The sequence below is a fragment of the Sinohyriopsis cumingii genome, chromosome 1, assembly GCF_028554795.1.
Source record: "Sinohyriopsis cumingii isolate HCF-2022 chromosome 1, ASM2855479v2, whole genome shotgun sequence".
Taxonomy (NCBI): domain Eukaryota; kingdom Metazoa; phylum Mollusca; class Bivalvia; order Unionida; family Unionidae; genus Sinohyriopsis; species Sinohyriopsis cumingii.
In genome coordinates this window covers 39168599-39180901 of record NC_142961.1, presented here as the reverse complement: position 1 = coordinate 39180901, position 12303 = coordinate 39168599, and the positions used below count along the sequence as shown (strand labels likewise).

Genomic DNA, 12303 nt, shown 5'->3' with positions numbered 1-12303 from the left:
ATCTACTGTATTAGTAAGTCTCTTGTTATCAGACTTTCTATTTTTACCAAGTTACGTAGAAAAAATCCAGGTTTATTGACAGGTGAAAAGTCCACAGTTCAGGATCATGGGATGACGTTTAGTGTATTGTACAAGATGGAAATCTCCTGGGTATTTTTTTACTGCCACCAGCATCTAAGTAAATTTAAAAGCAGAAAAATGTCAAGATTACTATTATTGTCATCTCTTTTAATAACTTTATGTAGGCATCACGGTCTTGTAGCTGCCAACTGTAGCTGCATCAACAGTGTTACAGTGTTTGCATTTGTAAAGTCCCATATGTTAAACATGTGGTGGTTGCTCTGTTGTTAAGGCATTGGATTCTTGACCAAAGAGGATGTGGGTTTGATTTCCACCACTGGATCAGTTACATTTTTTATATCCTTGGGCACTTTGCTCTATTTGCTTTGATACACTATAACATTAAAAGTGTTTTTGTGCCATAATACACTTATTTCAAACCAAATCTTCGAGGATAGTTTCTGTATTTGGCTAATGATTTTGTAAATGGTTACACTGTCAAAAGTTTGCATGAAGATATGCTAGAGTTCTTATCTTGTCTGTGTAAGCAGAGAACCATTCCGTAATAACACAGTTTACTGGTGAGACCTTTGGTTCCATGGAACATTTATCATCACAGGCATATCCTGTTTTGACATTAATTGGCACTGCAGTTGTCATTCTTTTGAATTTTTGTTACACTTAAATTCTTTATCATGGAAAAGAAATTACAATTCAGGAAATGGCCTTCTTGCTGTTCTAATTACAGGAAATTTGAGTTCGTATTTGCAACTTCTCACAAATTATTAAATAGCAAATCTCAAGTGAATACATGTCATATATGGTACTTACCATTTTCTCGGAAAAATTGCTCTCCAGATATTTGCCAAGTTTGGCATAAATCTTCCTGGCATAAGTTTTTTTAAAATAGATTTTAACATATATTGGTGATCTGACAGCAAAAATGGCTACTGTAAATAAAATAGTAAAACCTTTAATCAACTTCTTTTATAAAACTGCCCAACAAAATTTGACCAAACTCTACAAAATCATAAAGGGAAAAAGGAAAAATTGAAACAAGTGTTTTCCTAAAAGCATGCAATTAAGAACATAAGAAGAAATTTCTAAAGAATGCATCCTACAGACTCAGATTTCTTGGCTTGCATTTGACTATTAGGCAGACGCCTTCCAGGTGAGTGATTTCAGACCACCTTGGGCCTCTTTTTAATCTGACCAGTTACCATATACACATACTTTTAAATCACATCCAACTGAAAACTGCATTGACCCAGATCTGCCATCACATAATGCACCAGTTGATCATGGTTTATGCAGATTTGGTTGGGAGTAATCAGTAGAACAAACAGTATAGACCTTGATCTGCCAGCACATTATAAAATGGCAGATCAGGTTCTCTGTTGTTTGCAGTTGAAGTCATCTTATAAGTGAGTATATGGGGCGAATGTTTTGGAACCATTTTTCATTTAGAATGATTCACCTTGAGAAATATTAAAAGTTCATACTAAATCTGACTAAAATATTTACTGTTACAATTCAGTAAAATTTGGTAAAATAATTTATCCGCATGTGAAGTAGGATATTATGTTTTTATTTTATAGGCAGAATAATTCATTAGTAATTTCAAAATTTTGATTTTTTCATTTCAGCACTATCTCTATGAATTAGTCATCAATATTCTAGTGCATAATAACTGTTTCTACCAGTTACATCAGTTTCTACAATACCATGTCTTAAGTGATTCCAAGCCTTTGGTATGTATTCTTTTTCATCATAAATATTTACATCTTTAGAATATATAATTTAAAGCCAGAACAGTGGCAGAAACAAGTAATTAATTTTATTTGCTTGAACTACATTAGATTATATAAAGTAATACATGTGAACATGTATTTTCTAACCATTCTTGAAAAATTTGAATATGTAAAATTTCACAAATGTCAGCATTATTGACCCAGCACTTTACAACCACTACAGGTAGAGGTAGTCCATACCATTATATCCACATTGACACAGAACTAAAATAATCAGATAGCTGAACACCAGTGCCCTTCTAAACCTTGAAATGAAATGTGGCATTTTCATTTTGAAGGTCTTGAAAGAAACTTGTAAATTGTTAATAATCATCAGGATTCATTTGTAGCTCCCTCCACCTTAATAAGATCGTCAGATTAATTGTGTTGAAAGGTATAAACTTTGTGTGCAAAGCGATGCATTTTACTGAATGAATGAGGAACAGTAGTTCACCTTATATCATTTGTTTTCTGTAATTAGCACTCACGTATCCTGCATAAATAATAATGAGCTATCTTTTGCTCGCAATGACTTGGTAATGCATTAGTGGTGTGTGTATCTCTCTCTCTCTTTCTCTCTCTCTCTCTCTCTCTCTCTCTCTCTCTATATATATATATATATATATATATATATATATATATATATATATATATATCAAGCAGTACCTATGCAATTGTTGAAAAAGTAAGCTGAGCAAGGGAATTAGAAATATATAGAAACATTCAATATATTGTTTTTCACCTTAAAGGAAATGAAATAATTACATTCTATATATTTTCATTTTTATTTCTGTAATTGTGACACATCCACAGTACTGTGGCATGAACTGTTTTTGAAACATAAAACTGCTGTTTTTACTGATTGATATAAAAATGACAAATTACTCTACTCCTTCATTTTGATCTTGAAATGTGGAGATTTTTTTTGGCAGTTTATAGACAACAAAACTTAGGAGTGTTCATTTACATCAGGACCTGGAGAAAACATTGCCTTTAATGAAATCTAAATTTTTATTGATAAATTCACAGCAATTTTTTTTCTGATGTACATTAATTTGAGAGAAAAATAACACAGAAATTTAGTTGATTTAAAATATTTTTTATTTTTATTTAAAGTATATTGCTTCCCTTCTATAAAGCCACTCCATCTGCAGCAGGAAAGTGACCTTGCAGGAGAGGTGGCCTGTGAAGAGGGGGTATCACACAGATATGAATAATAACTACTTACATGAGTAATAACTGCATATAAACTATGAATGGCATAACTAATTTTGTCACATTTAATATTTTTATTTAAAAGTCAACGGCATGTTATGGAATAATTGTGATAAAACTAGCATTGATGTTATTTGAAATAATTTTGAATAATCACCAATCAGTGTGCAAAGACCAGTTTGTGAATAAAATCAAGGTACACACATCTGACTGGAACTATCATTTGTCCATCCATTCAATTTTAACACTGCTGATAGTGCTGAAGAATGTAAAACAGATGTTGTTTATTTGCATCTTTCTGACATTAAATTTCACAGCAGTGATCAAAAGACTCCCCGCTTTTTATTTAGGCAAATTGGTTTTACTTTTCCTTCTAAACTGTGAATATCTGATGACATTTTGTTCTTCTTAACAACAGGTTCTTTTGTAGGCAATTTACATTGCATTACAAAAATGCACAGTTTTTACAAAGGAAATGAACTTGTCATATGAACAGCTTGTTTTAGTCAGGTGCACTGTCATATACAATTGATAATCTAGTAGGAAAGGACTTATGATGGCTTAGGGCTGTTCTGTTTAAACATACATGGTACCCAGGGAAGGCAGTTAAAAAAAAATATATGCCAGGGTACTTTGATTTCAGAGAGTTCATATTAAAATGATAAGACAATTCTAACTTACATCTATGGGTGAGTACCCTACTTTTAAAGTACCTTCCCTGAGTCCCATGTATATTTTAAAGGAACAGTCCTTACATGCCATTTTACTTTGCAAAATGTCACACTGACTTGCACTGAACAATACTGTGCTTCTCATTGGTTATCTTTTGTAATCTTGATAATTACCAATGGTAATAGTAGTCAGTAATTATCAAGGTGATTACACCTAATATCCATGAAATACACACCAGTAAGGATAATTGGATTACTTACCTCTCTGTATGGATTAAAGTTAGTTACTTTATATTCATGTTTCTGTAAACCCTATTATTTGACCCTACATGAATGGTAGATTTGACAGTTCCTACACTAAGATGCCTGCACTTTTTTTGGCCTTAGAGCAATAGTTGCCCTAGAGGGATACTTTACACTCAAGAGGGGGAACCACTGTATAGCAGTTTCAATATTATGTTCAAATAACGAAATAACATAGCCCTGTCAGGCAAGCAGATTTTGGGTCAGGGCAAGTGATTTTTGTTTAAAAGCCACTTCACTTACCCACATCCAGTGTCTAAAAAAAATTCTTTGTTCACTGTTACAAGATGATACAAGTGTGATATTGTTTTTTTCTACATTACCTATATTACCAGACTTATTTTCATTTTATCTCTCTGCAGTAAAAGGCTATAGTTCAGACTCCTTTTTCTGTAAGCATACTTCTAGTGGTTAACTCAGTTGAGAGTATTAACTTAGTGAAACTTGCTTATAAGTAAAATATAGCGGTTTCTTTTTAAACTCAATTTTGAATATTCCATGTATAAAAAAACTATATTAATTGTTCTTATAAATTTCTATTGAATCATTTACAGTTTACAGTTTAAAAGATGACCCTCACACAAGTTGGAATTAGCGTTGACATATCACTAGAACAAAGAACTTGCTGACAGAGAGATTACAGTGTAGGGAATTTGCAATGGGTTATGATATAAACAGGGATTCTATTAAAATATTAGACCTACAGTCAGTATAGTCCTTGAGAGATCAAGAAAAAATGAAAAATGAAAAATTAAATGATGATAATTAGAATTCCCCAAAAATACTGTGCATTCAAGCAAAGAATGTGATCTTGGCATATTTTCTAACTTTTATGTTATATAATCCACTTTGAAAAAATTCAAATATCATATCCAAATTTTTGGTAAAACTTACTGACAATAACTCATTTCAAATGAACTGCAGTTATTTAAATGGTTAATGGGTGACCCCACCCCCTGTAAATGTAACACCTTATGCATTTCATAACATAATATTTATGCATGCTTCGCTTAACATTTGCTGTTATTATTTATTATTTGTAAGTCTGCCAAGCAAAGGTTTAGTGAAGATATGTTTACAATTAAAATATCTGTACCTTATAAAAGGAGATTACTTATTTTTCAGTATTATCTTCCCTCTTGCATTGTCTCACTTGCTGTCCCTCATTATCCCCTGATGATTGCCTCAGTGATATATCTTTATTGGCTTGGGGAAAAAATTAAACTTTACGGGCTGCTGAGAGAGCTCCTCATGTTATTTCCCAGTTTCTTACGTTATAATTAATACATTTTAATTTTTCATCTTTCTTCATTTACAAAACTAAAAAGAAAAAAAAGAGCCCCTTTTCTGTTTTCAATCACAATTTCTGACAGCATACTGCATAAAATACATCATTTTTACTTGAAATTTCCGTGTCATCAGTCTACTTCTACATTAGTGACTGGTGGGCAATGCAGTTGGTATTTTTTGGGAAATTCTAACTGTTCAATAAATTTACTGGCAAATTGCTATATTTCTGTTGGAGAAAATTTTACTAGTAAAATAACTGCATCAGAAATTATTCTTCATAAATATTTCAATACTTAACCAACCATCTTAAATTATGGTAGACAAATGTACATCAGCTTCTAATAATATTAAGCATTTTATACCTTTAAGGCTTGCCTGATGCTGTCTCTGGAGAGTGTTTACCCACCAGCACACCAGTTGGCTCTTGACATGTTAAAGGTGAGATTATATAGCCTATAAATGTAGGGAAGTAACTTGTACAAATGACCTTCTCAGTGCCCTATATCAGTTGACTCTTCTTGAAGTTGAGATTATGTGTCTTGTGGATGTAGAGAAGTAACTTGTACAAATGACCTTTCCTATGCCCCTAGATCACTTGACCCTTGACCTGTTAAAGGTGAGATTATGTGACTTGTAGGGAAGTAACTCGTACAAATGACCTCCCATACATCAGTTGACGTGATGAAGTTAGGATTATGTCTTTTGTAGATGTTGGGAAGTAACTCATACAAATGACCTTTTCTATGCCCTACATCAGTTAACATGACTCATGACTTGTTGAAAGCAAGATTATGCTTCTGGTAGAAATACAGAAGAAACTCGTACAAATGACCTCCATAATGCCCTATTTCAATTCATTCTTGACTTGTTGTAGTTGAGATTATGTGTCTTATAGATGTAGGGAAATAACTAGTTCAGATAACCTCCATAATGCCCATGCATCGGTTGACTCTTGACTTAGTGATGGTGAGATTATGTATCTTACAGATGTAGGGAAGTAACTCGTACAAATGGCCTCTCCTCCCTCCAACCTGTTAACCCCCACCCCAACAAATGACATGTTAAGGTGAGATAATTAATATGCAATTGTTATTCACCTATGCACTGTATTGATTTGAATTAATTGCAGTGAAGACCATATCATTAAGAGATGGCCTGTCTTAACTGACCAGAAATTTTATTTCTGTATTTGATACTTTGAATGCTTACATAAAACCTGTGTTGGAGGATCACATGTGTTGAGCAGTCACCTTTTTGGTCCCCACAGGTGGTTGCTTGAGACAGTTTCTACTATTGACAATTTTCCTGAATTTTATGACAAGTAATCTTGAAATTAGCATCTTTCAGAATGATTTTGTAAGAAAAAAACAAAGAAAGAGGAGGAAGATTAACTTTTATATTTAAAGAAATGGGAAAGAACATAAAAGTTAAAGGTGCATGTGTCCATTTGTTGTCTAAATTTTAACTTGATGAAATTTAAAAGTAAATAGAATCCATTAATTTTTATATTTTATAGTCAGTGCCACTTTGCTATTTCATTTTTGAAATGTTTTGAAACTCAGCCACTTAAGTGATGGGACACAGAAATTGAATCCATCAATCAGGTCATCTATCCAACCATCTATCAGTCTGTTAGCCCATATATCAGTGCACAAGCTTGTAAACCATCAAAATACATTTACTTGTTTGGTTTTAACTATTTTGTTCATGAAGCTTCATTCCTAGAAGGTCTTGAATGAGTTTTATTGAGGATATGGTCCCTGTATTTCATCAGATTCTGGCCCATGTTCAGTTTTGAATAAGCATCTCTATGCCCTTTTAACACTAACTTTCATGTTTTTTGATTGATTTCAACCAATTGCCATAAAGTTTATTCCAATTTGTTCATTGCTCAGCAGATTTTGAAATTTTACTGAGTTATTGCCCCTGATTGGATTAGGACATTTGTCTTGGTCACCTGTGAACACTGTGTCAGTCATAATTTTGCTTGTTTTCAACCAGATTGGTTGCAGAGCTTTTTTTGAGAAGTTTAAGCCCTAAGATCTATCTCCAAAAGATAAAGTTGATATATTATTCCAGTCAGGTGAAATAAATATTGCACCAGATTTAATTTGATACTTTAATACAAACCTTGGCAGTATGAGAGTTCAATTATTTTTAATAGGAAAATGAATTTCAGTTTTATTTAGATGTATGATTTATAACAGAAAATGGCCAATGCAATGGATGTTCCAATCTATATCATATCTAACTTTACAGGTCATTGGAGGTAATTTTCTGCAAGGTATTATAGGTATGACTGTATTAGGTTCTGGTTTGCAAAGTTTATATTAATATATGGTGTGATCTATTTTTGAAATATGGTATCAGTTTTACCCACAATACCTTGCCAGAAGTTTTCCAAGTGACTTGCAAAAGTGGTTGATTTGTACAGAAATTACTGCATTTGCAGTGGTTATGGTTTGTTGTTATTTTTAATTTGTCCAATTTTTTTCTCTCAGAAAACTTAAAGCATTTACCAAGTCTTCTCTTTTTGAAACTGACTTTGGTTTTACGATGAGTAGATTTTTAAAGTATTTTACAGAGTTATGACTTTTGATTAAGTTATCATGTTATTGCTCTGCATTTTTTTGTTTGATTTTAACCAAATGTGCTGTGAATCTTAACATGGTCTCAGATGAATTAGTAATCTTAACAAGGTCTCAGATGAATTAGTAATCTTAACAAGGTCTCAGATGAATTAGTAATCAGCAGATGATATTTTACAGAGTTATGGGTCATTGATCAACTTAGAATAACCTGGCTGTTTGTGAGTACTTTAGTCATTGCATTTTTTATCACTGGATTTTATTTTGAAACTTCATTCATGTACTTGCAAGATCATAAACAAGTTCAAGGATACAAAAAATTTTGATAATATTTTGCAGTGTTATTGTCCTTGCATGACTTTCAACATTTACTTGATACACTGCCTAATTTATACTTAAACTTTTGCTTGTTAGGAGGGTTGAGGATGGGGAGCATAGCGGTATGAGTGAACAGTTCTTTATCACAAATGTAAATTTGTACCAGTCTAGTACTTTTGATATTATACATCTAAACAACCAAATAAGGCATTTGAAACTTGAACTGCCAGGACTGACAGTATTTAGGATATTTTGCTGGGTATTTTGGGATAACAGTTAAATCTACTTGAAACAGGATCTTTTTTAAGCTGACTCATCCAGTTGATACTAAAGTTTTATTACACACACACACACACACACACTTTGTTTATGTTGGTGTGGGGCTATAACACAGTTTGCCTTTCCATTCATGACACTGTTTTTTATACTAAATATGTCCTGAATATTTTGATGAAACTTGGTATGTTTTTTTTATCAAGACTAAACATTGTATCCTATTTTAAAAAAATGGAGTATGTCTGGTCAGCGTATTAGGAGTTATCTCCATTTTTATTACAAAAAATATGTGTTCATCTATCCACCACACTCTTCATTAGTTAACAACAACTGAACTATTTGTATCATGGAAATCATCTGTATGCCATATATGATTTACCTTTGTCAGATTATTACTTTTAGGATCATTCTGCAAATTGTGTCTGTCCATCTATCGTAATCTTGCACAGTTAGTATCTATTGTTTGATATATGTTCATGATACATGGTATACATTTGTACCATGGCAGCATTTTGTGTTCCATATGACATTGATACAATCATCACTTTTAGAGTTATCACCCCATGTTTGAAAATTGACTTGGCACTTCAGATCTTCTGAACCATTTGAGAAACTTGGTGTACGTTTGTATCATGACAGTGCAGTCTGTCATCAAAAAAGTGACAAAAGGTGTTAATAAAAAGCTTATTATTTCCCAAGGTCGAAGGTCAAATTCACTATGATTATACGAAGTAAAATAGGTTTCTGAGTAACAACTTGAGTTCTACTGAATATATACTCAACGGACTTAACTATCAACAAACTGTGCCATGTCTAGGGGTGAAACGATTAATTGATATATCAATGCATTGATACTTTTGCTGAAATGATACACATATCGATACAAGAAACAGAGAATCGATACAAAACAATACTTAACGTATGCATGTTATTTTAGTCTACATCAGTCATGAATAATTACTTTTAGTTGCCTTGTTATTCTGCAAAATTATAATCCATCTGAAACAGCATTTGCAGTCACATGCACTCATGTTTATTAGTAAAAACAAAAAAGACTATTTAAGAATACCCACTCGCCATCTACAAGTTAACACAGAGTAACATGGTTCTTAATCCCCTCCATTTCATGCTAATTATCTTAACCCAGAAGTATGTTCAGCATATACTTTACATTCCAAACATATTCCACATGTTTAATGAAGTACTTTACTCATCATTTAATAACAACTTTCACGTGAAGTTTCTACTCTGAATTGTATCTTGTCTCCTTTCAATTTGAGAGCTATGCTACTGATGTGTTGCATGTTGAAATATGTTGCATTGAATTCTCATTTGTGGTTATTGCTTGTTCCGCTCCAGGTTAAACAATAACCACCAATCAGAAATCAATGTAGCTTATTCTCTGCATGAAAAACAGGAAGTATAGGCAGAACAACAGAGAGACTTTGTGGAAAAGTCAATAGATATGTCAAGTACTTAAGCAAAGATGCTGTCAGGGTGTGCCATTGTGCGAATCGTGCAAACTGTGTATGAATTTGTGCACTTGGAGACCAGAGAAACTTGGAAATTCCCTCAAATTTGTTGAAAGTTCCACATATGAAATGTGCTTGGGTAAGTATACAATTTTTTTTTAACCGTTCTTGTCAAGACATCTGTTTTTCGGGTAGCAACTGTTCCACATCGATGTTATTCAATCACAACATAAATGGTTGTAAAATCAAATTTGATTTGAGCAATGTACCCAGGAATAAAAATTATGGCATAGTTTGAACCATTCATGAAGAAAGTTTTACAAATACGTGTTTAAAATTCGGGCTACCTAGAAAACCCAAAATGTTTGATTCCCGGCATGGTTCATTAAGATTTCATTTGGCAAATACTGGCTGATGATAGTGATAATGACAATAATTATTAAAGGTATGAAGTATATCAGAATATTGGAGCTTGTAAAGTGTTAATGGAGACACCAGTGAGTGTTTTTGAGCCTGAAATGGTGTTAAATACGAGTCACATGTACATGCTGGATGGACAGTTTTTTTAAAGCTGGAATGACCTGTTTAGCAGTATTTCAAAATTAAATGTACAGTGTTTTAATTAGGTTCAGAATGCTGAGCATAATTAAAATACAGTTTAAAAGTATAATGCAATTTTCATTTTTTTAATTAATCAAATTCGCTCCACAGATCATATGCTACAAAACAGTATACATGTTTCCATATCAGGGTTAAAATAAATTGAAAAAAATAAGGGTTATAAAATGCAATTAAGAAGTAAAGATATTTATTTTAATACCTCTGTCTGCACAAGCATTGATAAACTAAATACCTTTTATACAGCATTATGAAACAGATAAGAAATTTGGCACAGTAGTCAGTAAACTACTGATTTAACAAAGGAGATTTAAGTTAGTGAAAATTCCTATTTTGAAGCAGATTTATCCAAAAGGTAATATCTGTGATCTCTAGAAAATTGTACATAACAGTCACACAGATCAGTTTCTCAACATAATCAATCTGACAAAGCTAGCTATGTATATGCCTATTCAGAAAGAAGCACAGAACAATACTGATACAAAGAAAAGGAACAGAGTATGCTCAGAATTATTTAACAAATTAATGCTTTTACAACTAGAGGTGACATCTGTCAAAGATGTTGATTTTAGTAGAAAGTTGAGTTGGAAGAGAGAGATATTGAAGTTTAGATAAATATTGACCTATGACCGCTTCTTCCTCCACTCCTTTTTTCTTTGATAAGGGGGAGGTTTCCCTTAAGGTAAAATCTTATCATCTCTCCTCAAATCATATATGGGAAACAAATTTGAAATTTCTATTCAACCAGTGAATGAAGGTGCTGATGGAATAAGTGAAATAAGCATAGAATGATCGATGGGGCAGATTTTAAACTGCTTAAGTTTATCACCTTGTGTAAGTTAAAAGAAAATTGTAGAATAAGACTGTGGGGGGTAGTCAGTAGTTTTCCTTCTTCACTAATGAATACAAGTATCTGTTGCTGCAGCAGTATTTTGCATATGCAGGAAATAAAATGTGATACAGTTTGTTGGTATTCAACCTTATTCCCATGCCTAGACTAAACGAACTGGGACTACATTCATCATTACCAAAATGTAAACAGAAGCGAAAAAAGAAACGTTGTTTCAAAGCTGGCCACCATAGAACAGGAAGAAGAATTCCAGTTATCTCCCTTATTTCAGCTCAACAATTTAAACAAAATTCGACCGTTAATTTAGATAACCTAATTCAAATCCCTATTAACTTGTCAACCTTTGTGTCAACTATCCAGGAGATACCTCTGCGTATTGCATTATTCAAAGCCCAGCCATTAGGACCACTGGAAATGCGCACAGAAATAGTTAATTTTATCAACGACCAGAATATTGACATCTTTTTCCTGACAGAAACATGGCTAAAAACATCAGGTGATGAGCCCAAGTGTGCGGATCTAACACCCACTGGTTACTCCATCAAGTCGTTCCCCCATAATTCTCGCAGAGGTGGAATTGCTGTCATCGCAAAGAACTCCATGATAAAACGTCTTAAACACACCATAACATTCAGTTTCGATCACACATCGTTTGAACTAGTCCAAACCACACTCACTGGAGCAAAGGTCAGTCCATTTTTTCTGCCTATACCGCCCTTCTTCTGGTAGAAAAAACAAGTTGGCTGACTCTCTCTTTTTGGAGCAGTTTCCGAAACTCCTGGAGTATGGAAATTCGATAGGTGGCAACCTGATTATTCTTGGAGATTTCAACTTTCACTTTGACTGTCCCGG

At 33.1% G+C, this 12303-nt stretch overlaps 1 protein-coding gene across 1 annotated transcript in view; it reads left to right on the top strand.

Annotated features, from left to right (window-relative positions):
- Positions 1 to 12303, top strand: part of LOC149806746 (regulator of MON1-CCZ1 complex-like) — a 99558-nt gene that overhangs the window by 65882 nt on the left and 21373 nt on the right. Inside the window, exons 18-19 of the mRNA XM_089957133.1 lie at positions 1707 to 1811; positions 5699 to 5767. Of these exons, the coding sequence (XP_089813259.1) occupies positions 1707 to 1811; positions 5699 to 5767 (174 nt within the window). The remainder of the gene's footprint in view (positions 1 to 1706; positions 1812 to 5698; positions 5768 to 12303) is intronic.